Genomic DNA, 20,417 nt, shown 5'->3' with positions numbered 1-20,417 from the left:
GCAGGATGTATGAGAGTCAGAATGAAAGAGTGTTGAAAGAAGGTGAATGAAGATACAAAAACATTAGTATATTTGTTATATTGAAGAGTATGTAAAGTATATCAATAAAGTGAGTAATTCATTATATTTACATGTTTAGCAGTCACGTGATTGAAAGTTAGATGCATATGTATTAGGGATATTGTGAAAACCCCGCCTGTTTGTGGCCTTTGAGGACAACTTGTGGACCTCTGGCCTAGTACCACTGTCTGCCAAGATATGTTTTAATATGTGCCTCCACATCTATGGGTCAGTGTTCAGATGCCACAGTTAGTGTTTTATAAAAACACCGGCTGTGACATTTTAAAAATTTTGTGTATATTCAGTGATACTATCCACAGAAGTGGTGTTGCTGAATATATGTACACAGAGGGGACTGCCACCCCTATATGGAAAGGTGGGGATATTCAGCTGCTATCCATATAACTCTATGGATAAATTTAAGAGAGCCTTTTTGCTAGCCAAGGCAGAAGAATGCAAGAAGCATTTCATCCAATCCGTCAAGATCTCAGCTGGAAACCTTTTGATCACCATTGGAGCAAGACAGCTAGCCAATGTACCCTGTGCTGGGGAGAACCTTTTTGATAGTAAGTGTCTAATTAAGGACCACTGCTGTGTCTTAAAGATGCCTTTGTTGGTCTCTGTCAAGAATCTGCACATAGGACGAGTCTCTTTATTTACAGAATAGACCTTCTTTCCAAGGAGACCATTCAGATTGTGTCAGTGGGATAAGCAGAAGCAGCTATTACAGCACCTCCTGTTTTTGTGGCCACAACTCTTCCTAAGTTATTGCTAAATTTTTAAGGTCTTTCCTGCTGACTTCCATCATGGTGGAAGAGGGAGGGGATAGGATACAACGCTGCTTCAGTTCTCGAGAAAGGATAGATTGGGATCTTGAAGATTTATAGGTCAAAGATACTGATTTCAGTTTGCTTGAAGGCCTCTAGATCGCTGCGTTTGGCTAGCCATATTAAACTTCAGTCAGGCACTACAGAGAAAGTGGATCCTTTGCTCCAAGAGAAAGCAGTTTTGTAATCCATAATCAACCTAGGGCTTTACTGCAGGTACTACTTAATTCCAAATAAATCTGAATGGTGGAGACCAATATTTTATCTGAGAAATCTTAGCAAGTTTCTCATCCAGGAGAGATTCAAGGTGAACACCATGTAGATGTTTTTCATGTTGTGAGGTAAGGGGCTAGTTAAACTCTGTACACTTCAAGGATGCGTACACCCACTTCTTTGGAAATGTCCTAGATTTTATAGTGAACAACATCCATTATCAATATCATATACTGCCATTTGGACTGTCATCAGCCCTCAGAATCTTTGCCAAGTGACTGGCAGTGGTGGCATCTCTGGAATGAAAGAATAGGGAAGGTGTGTCTGGAAGATTAGGATCTTTGTGCTTTCATGTTTTGACTGACTGATGAAGGGCAGTTTACCTCAGAAAGACAGTTCATTTATTCAAGATCCAACCATCTCCTAGAAGAACCAGAATTCATGATAAATTGCTCAGTCAAATTAAAAAACATTGCAGAGGATTCAATATATGAGAGCCCTGGTAGATACCTAAGTGGGAAGTGGATTCCTGTTGGAACAGAGGATAGACATTGTGGTGAAACTTTTCAGAGCAGGAAGAGAACCTCATCTTTTGCATACTTTACATGCAACATTTGCTCTGAACATTGAAATTCCAGTAGGAACAGATCTGTCATCTCTTGTCTTGCAGAGTAAACATGAATGACTAGGATCTTTGTTCCCTGCAGAGATGGGCAGTTTGAGGCAACATGTCCAAAGACCTTCTGTTTCAACCAGAGGAGCTGCAGATAATATTTATGAATGGATCTAACGCATACACCCAAGGAGTCTGGCCAGCCACCCAAAAAAACGTGTCAACTCAATCTGCTGAAAATGAGAGAGATGCTAAGTACCCTCAAAGCATTTGTGAATATTTTAGCAGGAAAAGCAAATCTAAATTAGATGGACAAGATAGTGGTAACTTTTCTTTCAGCTTTCATTTCACTTCCAAAATAGTGCAAAAGGGATTGGCTGTTGGAGGGATGGCTATGTCCCCAGTCCTGAGCCACTAAAGGAGATTCTACAAGGTAGTGCTTCAGTTAACATCTGATAAAGCTAAAGAAATCAGATTTGTCTCAACCAGAATGTGACTGTTAAAATCAGAAGAGAGCAGTTGTGATCTTGTCTTCTGGAGGATTCTGGAAATGAGTGTAAATGCACAGAAAATCATAGAGCAGCTCCTTCTCCTAATGTAGACTGATGATAATTGCTGTTTTACAGTTTCTCTTGCTCTTCTGGAGCAGAACAGTGAGAGATTTGTGTCCTCTGTGCAAAGAGACCTATTGATGGGATATCCCACTTATGGATGATAGACTCTGTACTGGGGACTTTACAGTATATTTGTGATTTTTTGGAAGGTACATGGCCAACAGGGACATCTGCTGTTGAATTGCTCACTTCCATAACTTTGTTACTTTTTTGCATAGTAGAAAGGAGCCACTTCTCGTTGATATTAACTAGTGGAAGTGTGTGATAGAGGAGATTGAGTTCTTGATTTTGCTGCCAGCAAAAGCATTATCGTAAAGAAAATACATGAGACACCATATTACCTCTCATCAGCAACAAAGTTAAAATACAAGCAAGCTATCCAAAAATTGTTGGATGACTGTGAGCATAAATGCTCACAGTCTAGATCTTGAAGCCCTCATGATGGAAATGGACTTAGATATTGTGGCCATTATGATGATGATGTTCAGTGAATCTTGTGAATGAGATATCGCCATACCTGATTATAATTAGTTTGGAAGGAATAGAGATCACAGAAAAGGAGGAGGTGTAGCCATCTTTGAAAAATAATATTAAAGCAGCTAAAATGCAGGAGGCAAGGGGAAAAGAAGTGCTATGGATTGTCTTGGAAAGAATAGATGATATTTCTTCCACACTGGTATAATCTACAGGCCTCCAAGTCATATTAAATACTACCAAGGGCATGAACAGTTCATACACAGCATTGAACCATATGAGATGAGAAAGCACTGCTTTGTATGGGAGCAAGAAGCTGCATCCACCTCATGTTCTGTTTCTGGAGTTTCTGGTGCCGTCCAGTGCTTTTGCTATCTTGTATGGCGTCTTCTAGCAGAACAGGATAGGACAGGAATTAAAGCTGCACGAGCAGTGTTTGGAACCTCTGTTAACAACCTCCTGCGGCCCACACACATATGGATGCCTAATCATGTGGTTCACTGTTGGGGAGGGGGGTTCCTCCCCCCCCAAACAAACAAACTTGAACAGCCCTGGTCTAACTCTTCATATGCCACAATCCTAACAAACAAGGGAGTGTAGTTGTGACAAGGACGCTAGCAAATTAGATGTTCTGTTACAGGTTGGTAGGATTTAATTATTACCCATCCTAGCTAAAGTACATTAAGTAACAGCCATAGCATCATTAGTGGTGCACTTGCACTTTGGTTCCCATAGAGGAATCTGCAAAGTAGTAATGTGGTCTTCCACACATGCTTTCATTGTCCATTATTATACAGACAAGATGTCTTGAAGAAACGGAGCCCTTCGTCAGGCAGTTATGCAACTTTCAACTCATCCATGAATTTTCCATTGGGTGCTAACAAGAATCAACTGAGCTCTAATGCAGCCCTCAGCTTTTGGATTCCTCACTAGCATGGTATATTTTATCCTGCTTGGAGAAAATACATTCCATCCATCTTGGAGAGTTGACTCCTTAAACTATGGATTAGACTGAAGTAAATTACAAGGAAGAGGTTGTGCAGGAATCTCTGTGCTTGCTTAGAAAAATCCTTGGGTTTACCTGATCTGTGTGGGACCATAGTGTGACTTCTCCCGGTTGTTTGGCTGCTTATCAATGGAGAATGTGTGACCTACATCTGTCTGTGGAGCATCCCAAAGGCTATAGGATTTTTATGAAAAGAAGGGTTATGTATCTGAGTTATTCTGCTGTTTACAGAGAACTAGTATTAAAGGAAAGTAACTCCACTTTACAACCCAACCAATAGGTACACAAATTATATATGAAGTTTAATAATAAAGGTGCAAGCCTTACTTGAAACATTAGACGTAATCTGTAGCTGGTTAATTTGTGTTTTATGAGTTTATGAGGGTGGGGCTTCATGTTCACCTGGACCTTAAAAATCCTAACATTTATTTTTTTTCCTTGGCATTCTCTTCAAACTTTTTTTTTCATTGGCATTCTCTTAGTAAGCGTAATATTTATGGCAGTTGGAGGATGACCAGAAAAGCATCCAGATCTTTAGAACTTTGCATAATATCATATTATTACCTGTTGGCTGTGTTTTTGGTTTTTTTTTTTAATTCTTGCTCTTACTATCTTCTTTTTATACAGCTTGGACCAATCAGTCTTGTGTTAATAGGCATTATATCAATTCACTGTATGCATATCTTGGTACGTTGCAGCCATTTTCTTTGCCAGAGGTAAATATGAAGACGTGTTATGTTTATTCATATTAGATTCTTAATCTGTAGATCAGTTATTTGGCTTTGTCAGGTGTATGTCGTGCTGTTTTGGATATATTTGAATTATATTTCATCGTATAACTGTACAGTTGCAGCCATTTCAGTCACTGAATGTGGGGGATGTTATCTATATTTTGAGTGCAAAAGAAGGTACTCTTAATTTAAAACTCACTTTTTTTTTTTTTTTTATCAAGTCCAAAAACAACTTCAAAAATGGGCAAAAATTCAAATTACAAAAGTCCAGTTGAATGGGATCTCAGATAAAGAGGGATTTCTGCAGAATGTATTCCTTCAACCAAGCAGGACTATCAACCTTCATAGTGTCCCTTTCTCATATCAATCATCAATCGTGAATGTAGTCACTATGTACTTACATTTTTTTAAATTACAAGTTAAGTGCACCACACAATCTAAAAGTAATGTGCTGAAATGTACTTCTCAAAATCATAACACTGTCAAAGTTGTTCCCTTCAGAGGGCTGATGTAATTTTTGAGTGTCATGAACAATGGTGGACTTTTTGAATGACAATACTTGCAACCAAGGGTTTTGAATGAAGAAATTTAATTGTTTAGTGTACTAATATGATTTTTTACTCTTTCATCCTTAGTAGGCTTTGTATGTGCCTATCACACTGTCATTTTAATAACTTGTAAGAGATGTTCATTTATTTATGTATTTGTGGTGATACAGGTATGAATTAAAAAGTTATTTTTCCACATTTTCACTGTGATAAAGCAGTCCTAACTTAAACCACTTAGTGATATGGATAGCATCTGTATATCACCACTATACTTATAGCTACTGGTAGCTAGTGCTTATATATATCTCACCACTGCCTATCTGGATAATGGTGTTGAGTAGATGAATTTTTTGAACACTGCGTTTGTTTAGAAACAAAAAACAAAAGAAAAACAACTTTCTGCTGGGCCAGAATATTGATACCTAGTTTTCATAAAACATTTAACATATAATATATGCTCTATATTCTTTTTTTTTTTTTTTAATGGTATCTAATTCTCCCTTTCCCTTTTATATTGCAGGTTTAAAAAGCCAACATTAGGATATAGTGAAACTGTTAGCCTTGCCATGCAAATAGGACCCTTGACCTGTCTCCAGAAACGAGCTTCTTGGGGAAGGTGAGCTTCTTTGGCATATTATTCTCATTATAAAATATATGTATAGGTAGGAACTAGGACATCCAAGTTGGGATGTTCACAGTTCCCTGAATATTTTACGAAAGTGTCTGCTGGATGCGGAGCATCTTGTAACATTTGCATAAGGATGCTGGCAGCATTGATCTAATCAAAAACATGCTCTAAAAAAGAGCATTATCAGTCAGGGTTTTACACATGTAGGCACTGGTTTAACTACATTGTAAGTTCAGATTTTGTAACATACATCAGTATCTGCTGGCAGTTATACATATGTAAGTACCATATGTCACAAGAGGAACCTATTAAGGAACTGACTAAACTTTTTTGTTAGAATTTATTTTTAGATAGTGTTAGGTACCACTGAGATAAGCACAGTTACCCCCTCAGTCACTGGTGGAGACCCCAGGTGTAAACGAACAGGCAGCCGAGGGGTGTGTCTCAGAGCAAATGTAAATGCAGATGGGGACAACATAGACATATTGTCCTTATACAAACATAGGTTTGTTTTTTTTGTGGATTGTCCAAACTACAGGCTCATTGAACTTCCAGGTTCAAAGATTCCCATCGACAAGCAATCATCCTTCTGTAAACGTTGTGCTTCTTAATTAGTGAAAAGGAGTCCAATTTCATACCTACACAATCAGTGTTCTTCATAGGGACATCAAGACACATTACAAGTGAAGGCTTTATTACCAAAAGACAGCCCTCACCCTTATACATCTCAGTCTTAGGCTGAGCCATGTGCACTTGGTGACAGCCCACAATGTACTCAATACTTAAAACACATGTTGGTTACAGTGCAAGTTATTCCCTTGGCCAGACTGCACATAAAGCTATTCCAGTGGCATCTCAAGAGACAAGAGATATTGGGATCAGCATTGTCAGCCTCTCAACAAGAGGATTCCCATAATGTCATCTATTTTGTAATTTCTACCATGGTGGACCTGACATGCCAACCTCTTCAAAGGTTATCTATGTCATGTTCTGCATCTCACCATATTTGTAAGCACAGATGTGGTGCTTATCTTCTTCACTTGGCTACCCAAGGTTTATGGAGCATGCCCTTTACATCAGTGTGCTGGAGTTAAGAGCAATTTTCAGTGCTCTGAGCGCTTTCAAAGCATGGAATACATGTCAGGGTGTCTTGAGCAGAACAAACAATCAAGCAGCTATGTTTGACATAAATAACAAGGGGGAACAGGACCAGCACTACTGTGTTGAGAAGCCCAAGGATATGCATGTTCCCTCTATGCCACGCTACAAGTTGTTTATCTTCCAGGTCCAGAAAATCAATTTGCTGATTTATTCGTCAAATCTATCCCCACAAGTTGTCTGAACATCAGTCGTTTGTCACCTCTTTCCACGGTGAGGACATCCAACCTTAAGTGTGTCTGCAAAAAATGCAAAACATTTTAATTTCTGTTTGTTAATCCAAGCCTTTAAAGACTTAGCTCATGGTGCTTTTATGATTCCATGGAGCACAATGCCACTCTACTGTCTCTCCAACTGTTTCCTCTGATTCCCAAAGTATTCCACAAAATACCCATGGACAAGGCTCAAGTAATTCTTATTGCCCTATATTGACCCAGGCAGATATGGTTTCCGTGACACTTCACGCTGTCAAAGTCACAATCACTATCCCTGGTTATCTTGCAGCAGACTGACTATATCCCGATCTGAGGAGCCTTTCACTAACAGCTTGAGGATTGAGTGGCAGATGATAGGCCCACCTATCGTTCTCCAATGAATTAAAGGGCATCATTATGGCTGCCAGGTGACTATCCACAAGAAAACCTTATCAGATGAAGTGGAATTGTTTTGTATACTGTATCAAGACCCAAGGTCCTATCCTTTGCCACTTCCTCAAATCCTAGCCTATCTTTATTTATCGGATGCAGGACTAAAAACATCTTCTGTTCACATTCATCTTTTAGCATAGCACTTACCATATACCTATGAAACGAAAACTTCTCTGTTCACCTTAGTGTGTCCAGGTTTATGGGGGGGAGGTCTCTTCAACATACACTTCTCCTTAAAACCATCTTGATCAGCTTGGGACTTCAGCATTATCCTAACTAGACTCATGGACTCCCGTTTTGAACCCACAGGACTCGCCTCTTTTGAGCACCTTGCTTGAATAACCGTTTTTTTTGTAGTTATAATCACACCCAGAAGAATCAGTGACCCACAAGCCCTTGTGCATTTTCCATCTTATCCTCAGTTTTACTACAACAGATAGCTTTCCGTGCGGGTGGAGGTGAATCGATTTTTCACTCATTCAAAAGGTACAGAGACCAAGAGAGACTCAATAAAATTGCATGGGAATACTTTTAAAACAAATAGGAGGAAATATTTTTCACTCAAAGAATAGTTAATCTCTGGAACTCGTTGCCAGAAGATGTGGTAATGGTGATTAGCATTATCTGGGTTTAAAAAGGGTTTGGACAGTTCCTGGAGGAAAAGTCTATAGTCTTTTATGAGATGGTCATGGGACAAGCCTGGAATTGGTAGTATGGAATGGTGCTACTATTTTGGGTTTCTGCCAGATACTTATGACCTGAATTGGCCACTGCAGGAAGCAGGATACTGGGCTAGGTGGACCATTGGTTTGACTCAGTATGGCTATTCTTATGTTCTTATCCTAAGTTTCTTCTTCAGATTACCTCTGAGTTTCACTTCAATCAGACAATAGCCTTACTAGCTAATAGAGTGGATACCCTGGAGGGAGTAGAAACCATAAGAAGTGATCTCCAAACGTTAGAAGAATTTTCAAGGGTCTGGCAGTTAAAATTTAATTCCAAGAAATGTAGAGTGATGCACTTGGAGTGCAGAAATCCAAAAGACATATATCGGATAGAAGGAGAGAGATTGGTAAGCTCTGCTCAGGAGAGGGACCTTGGGGTGATGTTGTTCGAGGATCTGATTGTGATGAAACAGTGCGACAAGGCAGAGGCTGTGGCCAGAAGGATGCTAGACTGTATAGAGAGGGATATAACCAGTAGAAGAAAGGAGTTGTTGATGCCCCTCTACAAGTCGTCAGTGAGGCCATTGTGCTCAGTTTTAGAGGCTGTATCTTACTAAGGATATAAAAAGACTTGAAGCGGTTCAAAGAAATTCAACGAAAATGGTATGGGATTTGCATTGCAAGACGTACAAGGAGAGGGTGGTAAATACCTGGAATGATCAATGGATACACAGAAGAAACAAATCTCAGCAGAATACACAGTATATAGCAAGACAGCGAAGATGACACAAAATGAGTGGACAACGCTCCAAATAATTAAACAGTTTATTAAAAGATAGTCAAGATTATCGAGACTCAACACAGCTGTGTTTCGACTGATAAGGCCTGCCTCAGGAGTCTCTTAGAGAGAAGTCATCCACTTGAAAAATTAGTAATCACGATTATGTAAAGATAAAAGAGCATGCGTTCACACTCAGAGTTTTACTGCTTTTCAAAGCCAGTGATCTACTTGGGCCCACAGAGCAGTGAAAGGTACTTACTTAATTCAGTCTGTTGATATACCCTGACACTTGTGATGGTGGGGAAAAGAGAAGGGAAGATGTTGGACATGGGGTGTGGAGAGGGAAGAAGGTACATTATGCTGGACACACGAGAAGGGAAGGTATGAGAAGGGGAAATGCTGGTACATGGGGGAAGTAAAGAGAAAAGTAGATGGCTGGGTAAGGGGCACAGGGGAAGGGGAGATGGACATGGGGAATGGAGGAAGGGAAGGGAGAGAGTTCTTGAAAGTTTTGGGGGAAGGAGAGAGATGGAGAATAGGAGGACTGGAGTGAGGGAGATGGAAAGCTCTAGGTTAATACAGCAAAAGAGAGAGGTTGAAGACCGAATGATGAGAAAAAGGAGTGATAACCTGAGTAGACAGAGGAGCAGAAAAATAAATGGAAGAAAGCTGAAACTGAAAGATCAATATCAAGTATGTATGTAGGGGAGGAAGTAAAATGGGGAGAGAAATGGTAAATAGACAGTAGACCCTGGAAATGGAGTTTATTTTCAATTTAATGATTTGAATATGTTAGTTTTTGGAATTTACTGTCTTTTATATTTTGCATAATACATTGGGAATTACATTGTTGTTTCTGTTTCTCTGATGTAGCACTGCATGCAGAGAGTGGTTTCTTGGTTTCAATTTCATTTTTGTCTCGTATTTATTATTTGTGGTTAATTTATGGCTAATTTGGTGAAAGATCTGCCTGTGCTTAGTGGTCAGGTTATTCTGTTAGTATGGAGTTTCTGTATAGGGATCTGTAGTAAATCCAGCTTGTTCAGTTTTCTTAGTAAGTGTATTGGGGACCCTTTTACAAAGGTGCGGTGAAAAATGGCATGGCATAGTGTAGACGTGTGTTTTGGGCGTGCGCAGAATCATTTTTCAGTGCACCTGTAAAAAGTGCCTTTTTAAAATTTTTGCCGAAAATGGACTTCCAGCAAAATGAAAATTTGTCGCGTGTCCATTTTGGGTCTGAGACCTTATTGCTAGCCATTGACCTAGTGGAAATGTCTCACACGGTAACCGGGCGGTAATGACCAACGTGTGTCAAATGCCACTTGGTGCGCGCCCAATGCGTGCATCTGAAAATAAAAATTATTTTTCGGACACGCGTATCGGATGCGTGCCAAAAATGAAATTACCCCAAGAGCTACACGGTAGCCGGGCGTTAACTCCATTTTGGTGCATTTTGGGTGTGCATAGACGCTTACGTGGCTTAGTAAAAGGGCCCCTTGATGTTTTAGAGTCCATTGCAATATTTATGAGCTTGCCCTTTTCTGGTAAGTTCTGTTTCAACCCATTGTTTGGTGAGGGAGATTTTGATGGATGCAATATATATATTTACAGCTAACAATGTGGCAGTCTAGTAAGTGTGCAGGGTCAGGGTTCAGCATTTTGTATATTGGAGTTTTAGGCTACGTAACTGCTAGTTTCTGCTGAATATAATCAGTGATTGCAACGTTTTAATTTTTTTTATTATGTAGCCTGGGAAGAGAAACTGCATTCTTTTTTTCTTCAGGCAACCACATGGCTAGTGTTGTGGGTGAGGGGATCTCTCCTCTCTCAGAACTCCCTAACTAGAGCTCTGAGGGGGGCCCTCTTTATTTGGGTGCCCTGGGGGTGTGGCTCTTATGTCTTGCTTCAGGCAGCACATTGCCTTGAGCTGCTGGGGTGGGGGTGGGAGGGGAAATTGCATGGCAGAAGGTTTGTCTGAGCCATCAGATAACCTTAGGCTGGCCCTGTTTACCTCACCAAATTCTCCTTTGTCCTGGCCAAGAAGCCTGCTTCTGCTACAACTCTAGGGCCTAATTTACTAAGATTATTTTCCTATTCTATTTCCATCAGAAAACGGGTTCCTTATGTGCTACTGCATAGCACTGGCAGAAGGCAGAGGAGAATGTGCCAGAGTTGATTTCCCCTTTTGGATAACTGCAACACTAGTCTCTACCTGGCTCCCCCTCTCTCTCATCTCCCTCTGCTGTCTCTCTTTTCATCCCCTGTCCTTTCTCAAGTTCCCTTTTTTTTTCCATCTCCCCATCCTACCTCATTCTTTTTCTATCTAACTCCTTTCTCAGACTCCTCCTCACATAGTCTCCCTTCCAAATCCTCCTCTCTCTCACCCTCTCTCTCTCTCTCATTTTCTCTCTCATTGTCTCTATTCTCTTCTTTAGTCTCTCACTCTTAATCCTGCAGTCTCATTTTTGGAGAGGGGTTCAATTTATGTTCAGTCTATTTTCTCCTTTTTTATGCTTTTAATTGTTTAAATTCTTTCCCCCAATTGCTCCCTTTTCTTTTTCTCTCCATTTCTTTCTCCACTACCTCTTTTTTTTTTTTTTATCCCTCTTTCTGTTTTTCTGGTCTCTCCTTCCTTTCTGATTCTTAATTTCCCCTTTTCTTCTGATGTCTTCCCTCACCACCTTCCTGTCTAGTGCTGTACTACTACTACTTAACATTTCTAAAGCGCTACTAGGGTTACGCAGCGCTGTACAATTTAACATGGAAAGTCAGTCCCTGCTCGAAGAACTTACAATCTAAAAGACAAATGTACAGTTAATCTGATAGGTCAGACAGATTGGGGCAACCTATATGTTTGAAAGGTTAGGTTCCGAATGCAGCATTGAAGAGGTGAGCTTTAAGCAAGGATTTGAAGATGGGTAGGGAGGGGGCTTGGCGTAGGGATTCAGGAAGATTGTTCCAGGCATAGGGTGAGGCAAGGCAAAATGAGCGGAGCCTGGAGTTGGCAATGGTGGAGAAGGGTACTGAGAGGAGGGATTTGTCATGTGAGCGGAGGTTACGGGCAGGAACGTAGGGGGAGATGAGGGTAGAGAGGTAGTGAGGAGCAGTAGAGTGAGTGCATTTGTAAGTAAGGAGGAGAAGCTTGAATTGGATGCGGTATCTGATCGGAAGCCAGTGAAGCGACTTGAGGAGAGGGGTGATATGAGTATATCGGTTCTGGCGGAGTATAAGACGTGCGGCAGAGTTCTGAATGGATTGAAGGGGGGATAGATGGCTGAGTGGGAGGCCAGTGAGGAGCAAGTTGCAGTAGTCGAGGCGAGAGGTAATGAGAGCGTGGACGAGAGTTCGGGTGGTGTGCTCAGTGAGGAAAGGGCGAATTTTGTTGATGTTGAAAAGTAAGAAGCGACAGGTTTTGGCAGTCTGCTGGATATGCGCAGAGAAGGAGAGGGAGGAGTCGAAGATGACCCCGAGGTTGCGGGCAGATGAGACGGGGAGGATGAGGGTGCCATCAACTGAGATAGAGGGTGGGGGAAGAGGAGAAGTGGGCTTAGCTGGAAAGACGAGGAGCTCGGTCTTGGACATGTTCAGCTTCAGGTGGCGGTTGGACATCCAGGCAGCAATGTCTGCTAGGCAGGCCGATACCTTGTATAGGTGTTGTTCTTCCCATGCCATCAAAACAAGTTTTCTGTGTATGTAGCATGACTCAGCTAAAGGTTCAGCTGTGTGTTTCAGCTGGTCTCATGGTTTCAGATCTCGAGACTTCAAGAGTGTAGCATGAGAGGTCTGCACTATGCAGCTCAAAGTGGATCTCTGAGTTGTCCTGGGCAGACGGAAGAGGAAGGACCTGTATCATCAGTGGCAGTGGGAAAAAAAAGGGCATTAAATCCTGGGTACCTGGGTGAAAGTTTTGCCCCCATGGTGACTTGGTGCCCAGGATTTAAATCCTGTCATGAGGCATGCCCTGCATGCTTTCCTTACCAAGTGCACCCCCCCCCCCCCCTTCCATACCAACTGCAGTCACATTTCTATGTCTTCTGGACTGGCTAGTAGTGATTCAGATATTTGTTTCATTTTCTTTGTTATAAATTCAACTGTCAACTGTGAAATGTAGAGACTGAACTTTAAATATAGAACAGGAAAAGTTCTCTACGATGACGAATCACAGAAGGCAAAAGTAGAGACTAATAGACGATTCACCACTGGAGACGTGAGTCCAACAGTCTTTATTATATCAGAGATAACGACCCGACACAGGCCGTGTTTCGACGCTAAAAAGCGTCTGCATCAGGGGTCAATAAATACACCAAGTAATGAATGCAAAACGAAGAGTCCTACTTGTATATGTGTTGTCAACTCACTGATCACGTAGCACCAAACAGAATATGCTGGATACAAACTATCAGAGCATTTTGTATCCAGCATATTCTGTTTGGTGCTACGTGATCAGTGAGTTGACAACACATATACAAGTAGGACTCTTCGTTTTGCATTCATTACTTGGTGTATTTATTGACCCCTGATGCAGACGCTTTTTAGCGTCGAAACACGGCCTGTGTCGGGTCGCTATCTCTGATATAATAAAGACTGTTGGACTCATGTCTCCAGTGGTGAATCGTCTATTAGTCTCTACTTTTGCCTTCTGAGACTGAACTTTATTAATGTTTGCTATTTACAGTGACACAGAGTACTGTATCTGAACCATAGTTTGCTTCTTGTTGCTATATGTATAGCTTCCTAGTGGTACAGAAGCATGGCGATACCTGTTGAAATAGGATAGTGGCACCTGTAGTCAAATTGTAAAATCCATCCTTTGAAATCTCTTGATAGTAACATCTAATGGTTAGATATTTTTTCACATTTGGTTCCATTTTATCATTCTTTTCAAACCAATAGTGTTTGCGACATGCTCAGTTGAATGCACCTCTCCCCTCTGCCCACATGCAACACAGATAGAAACACTGACATGCACACTGAAACATACAACACACAACACAAATACACTTTATTATATTGTTTTTATGTGTTCTAGGTATATTGTTGACTTTTTTCTTGTGGTAACACAGCTCGGATTTTGCAGTGTCTATTTTGTGTTCTTGGCAGAAAACATGAAACAAGTAAGTACAAAACATTTATAACCTTTATATTTATTTTGTGTATTATAATTTGTGTTTTCCACCCCTTTTAGACATACCAAGGTGTACCTATGTCAAAGTCTGAAAAAGGCACCTACTTCAAGCCTTCTTCATAAAGACAACCTAGCAGCACACAAATGTTCTTGCACAAATTTTCACTTGCTCCAAAAAAGGTGGAAGTTTTTGAGTGTATTGTATGTATGTATGTATGTACCCCTGAATTTTACAAAATCATGTTCATCAGTACTCTGCCCAGCTGGGCCCAAACTATGCCCCTGGAACATCTATGTATGGTCTGCATAAAAGTAGGTGATATCTTTTGGTACACCTACTTCTTAGTGGAGGAGTGGCCTAGTGGTTAGAGTGGTGGACTTTGGTCCTGAGGAACTGAGTTCAATTCCCACTTAAGGCACAGGCAGCTCCTTGTGACTCTGGGCAAGTCACTTAACCCTCCATTGCCCCATGTAAGCCGCATTGAGCCTGCCATGAGTGGGAAAGCGCAGGGTACAAATGTAACAAAAATAAAATAGATACTATTGGAGATTCTACATGGAATGTTGCTACTATTGGAAATTCTACGTGGAATGTTGCTTTTCCACTAGCAACATTCCATGCAGAAGGCTGCGCAGGCTTCTGTTTCTGTGAGTCAGACTCACAGAAGCAGAAGCCTGCGCGGCCACATTGGTGATCTGCAAGGGCCGACTTCTACATGGAATGTTGCTAGTGGAAAAGCAACATTCCATGTAGAATCTCAAATAGTAGCAACAGTGGAGGAGTGGCCTAGTGGTTAGGGTGGTGGACTTTGGTCCTGGGGAACTGAGGAACTGAGTTCGATTCCCACTTCAGGCACAGGCAGCTCCTTGTGACTCTGGGCAAGTCACTTAACCCTCCATTGCCTCATGTAAGCCGCATTGAGCCTGCCATGTGTGGGAAAGCGCAGGGTACAAATGTAACAAAAAAAATATATATATACAGTGGGGGAAATAAGTATTTGATCCCTTGCTGATTTTGTAAGTTTGCCCACTGACAAAGACATGAGCAGCCCATAATTGAAGGGTAGGTTATTGGTAACAGTGAGAGATAGCACATCACAAATTAAATCCGGAAAATCACATTGTGGAAAGTATATGAATTTATTTGCATTCTGCAGAGGGAAATAAGTATTTGATCCCCCACCAACCAGTAAGAGATCTGGCCCCTACAGACCAGGTAGATGCTCCAAATCAACTCGTTACCTGCATGACAGACAGCTGTCGGCAATGGTCACCTGTATGAAAGACACCTGTCCCACAGACTCAGTGAATCAGTCAGACTCTAACCTCTACAAAATGGCCAAGAGCAAGGAGCTGTCTAAGGATGTCAGGGACAAGATCATACACCTGCACAAGGCTGGAATGGGCTACAAAACCATCAGTAAGACGCTGGGCGAGAAGGAGACAACTGTTGGTGCCATAGTAAAAAAATGGAAGAAGTACAAAATGACTGTCAATCGACAAAGATCTGGGGCTCCACGCAAATCTCACCTCGTGGGGTATCCTTGATCAATGAGGAAGGTTAGAAATCAGCCTACAACTACAAGGGGGGAACTTGTCAATGATCTCAAGGCAGCTGGGACCACTGTCACCACGAAACCATTGGTAACACATTACGACATAACGGATTGCAATCCTGCAGTGCCCGCAAGGTCCCCCTGCTCCGGAAGGCACATGTGACGGCCCGTCTGAAGTTTGCCAGTGAACACCTGGATGATGCCGAGAGTGATTGGGAGAAGGTGCTGTGGTCAGATGAGACAAAAATTGAGCTCTTTGGCATGAACTCAACTCGCCGTGTTTGGAGGAAGAGAAATGCTGCCTATGACCCAAAGAACACCGTCCCCACTGTCAAGCATGGAGGTGGAAATGTTATGTTTTGGGGGTGTTTCTCTGCTAAGGGCACAGGACTACTTCACCGCATCAATGGGAGAATGGATGGGCCATGTACCGTACAATTCTGAGTGACAACCTCCTTCCCTCCGCCAGGGCCTTAAAAAACGGGTCGTGGCTGGGTCTTCCAGCACGACAATGACCCAAAACATACAGCCAAGGCAACAAAGGAGTGGCTCAGGAAGAAGCACATTAGGGTCATGGAGTGGCCTAGCCGAGTCACCAGACCTTAATCCCATTGAAAACTTATGGAGGGAGCTGAAGCTGCGAGTTGCCAAGCGACTAGCCCAGAACTCTTAATGATTTAGAGATGATCTGCAAAGAGGAGTGGACCAAAATTCCTCCTGACATGTGTGCAAACCTCATCATCAACTACAGAAGACGTCTGACCGCTGTGCTTGCCAACAAGGGTTTTGCCACCAAGTATTAGGTCTTGTTGCCAGAGGGATTAAATACTTATTTCCCTCTGCAGAATGCAAATAAATTCATATACTTTCCACAATGTGATTTTCCGGATTTAATTTGTGATGTGCTATCTCTCACTGTTACCAATAACCTACCCTTCAATTATGTGCTGCTCATGTCTTTGTCAGTGGGCAAACTTACAAAATCAGCAAGGGATCAAATACTTATTTCCTCCACTGTATATCTGATCACAATTTTATCAGAGCCATTTACTGCTTGTAAAGCACATTTTATATGAAGATAATGCTTTATAAAATTATCTTGAGTATACAGGAAAGCTGTTCTAGTGTTTACTTCGAATATAGAACTGAGAATATGTGCAGAAAAACAGTGGGATGTTTCTTGGTTCTGTATAGTAGATCACTATTGAGTATTAGGATCATATGTTCAAGTTTGACTTGTGTGTGTTTTATCATTGTCCAGTGTTATCTTTTAGATCTTAGTTGCTCTATTCAATATTTTGTAAGCAATATTGCTGAAGATTTAAGAAAGGTTTACCTTTTTGCAGATAACACAAAGATCTGCAAGAAGAGTTACTGCCACAGTGAGGTTATATAGGGATTAAACCACCCCCCTGCCATAATGTATCCAGTGTATCACAGACTTTAACTTATTTTAACCTGTTGTGCTGGCCTGTGATGTCATCTGACTGCACCGTATTTTGTGCTTGAAAGAAATGCTTTCCAGTGACGTACCAAGGTGGGGGCGGTCGGCCCCGGGTGCATGCCGCTGGGGGGGGTGCCGCGCGCCTGTCGGCTCCACTTGTTCCGTGCTCCCTCTGCCCCAGAGCAGGTTACTTCCTGTTCCGGGGCAGAGGAAGCATGGAACGAGCGAAGCCAACAGGCGCGCGGCACCCCCCCCCCCCCAGCAGGTAAAAAAATGCACCCTGGGGGGGTCCTTTCACCGGGGGGGGGGGGAGGTGTCCTTTCGCCGGGGGTCGTGCTGCACCCGGGGGGGGGGGGGGGGGCATCGCCCATCTGCCCTGGGTGTCAGCCACCCTAGGAACTCCACTGATGTTTTCTTTACATCTATGAAGGACTCTTGGCTGTGATCCTGGTACTGTCTATCCAGTGACACATGTAGCTCAGTTCAAAAGCATGTAGTAACCTTGGGCAAGGATAATTGCTTATTCAGCCCCAGAATGCTTGGAGCCCTGGATTGGGGGGAATATCCAGATGATGTTAGATATACTTGTGGTTTTCCATAACAATAGAGCACAGACCAATCACCTGTCAAGGTGGTATGATTTGAAGGCCACCTCTAATAAGAACTTACATAAAGATGCACCTGCAAAAGGCACATGAATACTCATCAAGAAAATCATCACTCTACGTCACACTACCAGCAATATCGACAGAAGATCACCACCTGCCTTCTTTTTTTTTAAATAACTTTATTTATCCATACAGAGACGAAAGTTACAAACAACAATAAATTCTTAAGACCAAGGTTAGCTCAAAAATAAAGTAACATCAACAGCAATCATATGACAGTAACTTAGAAACAAAGTCAACTCACCAGAAATCCTTGGTGAGTTCTAATCCTGGGGAACTGAGTTTGATTCTCACTGCAGCTCCTTGTGACTCTGGGCAAGTCACTTTAACCCTCCATTGCCCCTGGTACAAAATAAGTACCTGAATATATGTAACTTCTTTGAATGTAGTTGCAAAAACCTCAGAAAGGCGGTATATCAAGTCCCCATTTTCCATTTCCCGTATCCAAGGGGTTCCACCACCATAAATGCATCAGTCATCCTGCTGGCTTTTTCATCATACACCAAGAAGACAACAGACAAACCCACACATACCAAATCCATACACACCAAATACCCACACTCTACCCCTCCCTCCCCAGCAAACCCCATAGAAGTAGTCACAGTGAAAGAACATCAGAGGAGACATGACCGCTCAATTATCGTAATCCTGAGGCCCATACAATCTCAAAAATTGTTTCCACACGAGGAACATCTGTCTTAACCTAGGGTTTGGTATGTCATGCATAAAAACACAATTCAAATGTCCTCATGTCTGACATCCAGTGAAAATAAGAGTAGCCATACTGGGTCAGACCAATGGTCCATCTAGCCCAGTATCCTGTTTTACAAACAGTGAGTCAAGCCAGGTCACAAGTACCTGGCAGAAACCCAAATCGTGGCAACATTCCATGCTACAAATCCCAGGGCAAGCAGTGGCTTTCCCATGTCTGTCTCGATAGCAGACTATGGACTTTTCCTCCAGGAACTTGTCCAAACCTTTTTTAAACTAACCGCTTTTACCACATCCTCCAGCAAAGAGTTCCAGAGCTTAAGTATTCGTTGAGTGAAGAAATATTTCCTCCTATTTGTTTTAAAAGTATTTCCATGTAACTTCCTTGAGTGTCTCCTAGTCTTTGTACTTTCGGAACGAGTAAAAAATCGATTTATTTCTACTCGTTCTACACCACTTAGGATTTTGTAGACCTCAATTATATCTCCCCTCACCCGTCTCTTTTCCAAGCTGAAGAGCCCTAACCTCTTTAACCTTTCCTCACACGAGAGGAGTTCCATCCCCTTTATCATTTTAGTTGCTCTTCTTTGAACCTTTTCTAATTCCGCTATATCTTTTTTGAGATACGATGACCAGAATTGAATGCAATACTGAAGGTGCGGATGCACCATGGAGCGATACAAAGGCATTATAGCATTTTTGGTCTTATTCACCATCCCTTTCCTAATAATTGCTAGCATCCTGTTTGCTTTTTCTGGCTGCTGCACACTGAGCAGAAGATTTCAGCGTATTATCAACAATGACACTCGGGTCTTTTTCTTGCGCGCTGACCCCCAAGGTGGACCCTAGAATCAGGTAACTGTGCTTCGGATTATTCTTCCCAACGTGAATCACTTTACATTTGTCCACATTAAATTTCATCTGCCAGTTGACACCTAGTCTTGCAATTTCCTAAGGTCTTCCTGCAATATTTCACAATCCGCACATGTTTTTTTTTTTTTTTTTTTAATTTTTATTTATCCATTTTCAAAAATTTACAAGCAATTACTACTTGAATAGGAAAAAAAATAGTCAGAAATTCTTAAGGTAACATTTAAAGTAAAATAAAATGACTTAAATTAGACCACCAACTTAGGGGGGCATGAGCCGTTATTAACTTGGAAGATAAGAGTTTTACATAAATTTTTAAAGAAAGACTTAGCTAATTGCTCCATACTTGCCTATTCTATAAATTACCCACTCGGAAGTGTTCAGACTGTATGACACAGACCGGCATTACAATATCTTTTTTTGATCTATAAATTGTTTTAAATGTTCTGGAAAAAGAAAAACATATTTTACACCCTGATATTTTATATTACATTTGCATGGGTAATTTAAATTAAAAACAGCACCCAATGCCAAAACTTCAGTTCGCAATGCAAGAAAATCCTTTCTTCTGGCCTGAGTTTGTTTTGTTACGTCTGGGAATACCCAGATTTTCCCTCCATAAAAAGGGGTTTGTAAGTTTCTTAAGGCCATCTTTCTTACTGAATCCAGATCTTGTTGAAATATAAAAGATACCAATAAAGTTTTTCTCTCTGTTGTAGATGTAATAGAAGATTCTAGTAAATCAGTAACGTTCAAATCTCCTTGTGGTTGAATGTCACTGTTCTTTTTTGTAGGTAAATAATACATTTTATTCACAGGAGGTATATTATCAGAAGAGAAATTCAAATTGTCCACCAAATATTTCTTAAATATCTCCATTGGAGAGTACACTGGTGTACAGGGAAAGTTTAGTAACCGAAGGTTTAACCTCCTGTTGTAATTCTCGAAGTATTCCAATTTGTTATTTATGGCATTTGTATCCTTTATCAACTTAGTAGAAATTTCTTTCAATTTTGCATTTTCTGCTGTTAGATGGTTAATTTTATCAGTTAATTCACCTTTCATTGATGCAAATGAA

At 41.3% G+C, this 20,417-nt stretch overlaps 1 protein-coding gene across 8 annotated transcripts in view; it reads left to right on the top strand.

Annotated features, from left to right (window-relative positions):
• SLC36A4 (solute carrier family 36 member 4) overlaps positions 1 to 20,417 on the top strand; it is a 121,061-nt gene that overhangs the window by 25,416 nt on the left and 75,228 nt on the right. For 7 of the 8 annotated variants that reach the window (XM_030200173.1, XM_030200172.1, XM_030200170.1 and 4 more), the window contains exons 5-7: positions 4,435 to 4,523; positions 5,607 to 5,702; positions 13,995 to 14,079. In XM_030200173.1, the coding sequence (XP_030056033.1) occupies positions 4,435 to 4,523; positions 5,607 to 5,702; positions 13,995 to 14,079 (270 nt within the window). The remainder of the gene's footprint in view (positions 1 to 4,434; positions 4,524 to 5,606; positions 5,703 to 13,994; positions 14,080 to 20,417) is intronic. The other variant, XM_030200177.1, reaches the window with a different exon arrangement.

The sequence above is a fragment of the Microcaecilia unicolor genome, chromosome 4 (genome assembly GCF_901765095.1).
Source record: "Microcaecilia unicolor chromosome 4, aMicUni1.1, whole genome shotgun sequence".
In the NCBI taxonomy this organism is placed as follows: domain Eukaryota; kingdom Metazoa; phylum Chordata; class Amphibia; order Gymnophiona; family Siphonopidae; genus Microcaecilia; species Microcaecilia unicolor.
Note: the sequence above shows the minus strand (reverse complement) of the source record. Positions and strands in the feature narration are given on the sequence as shown.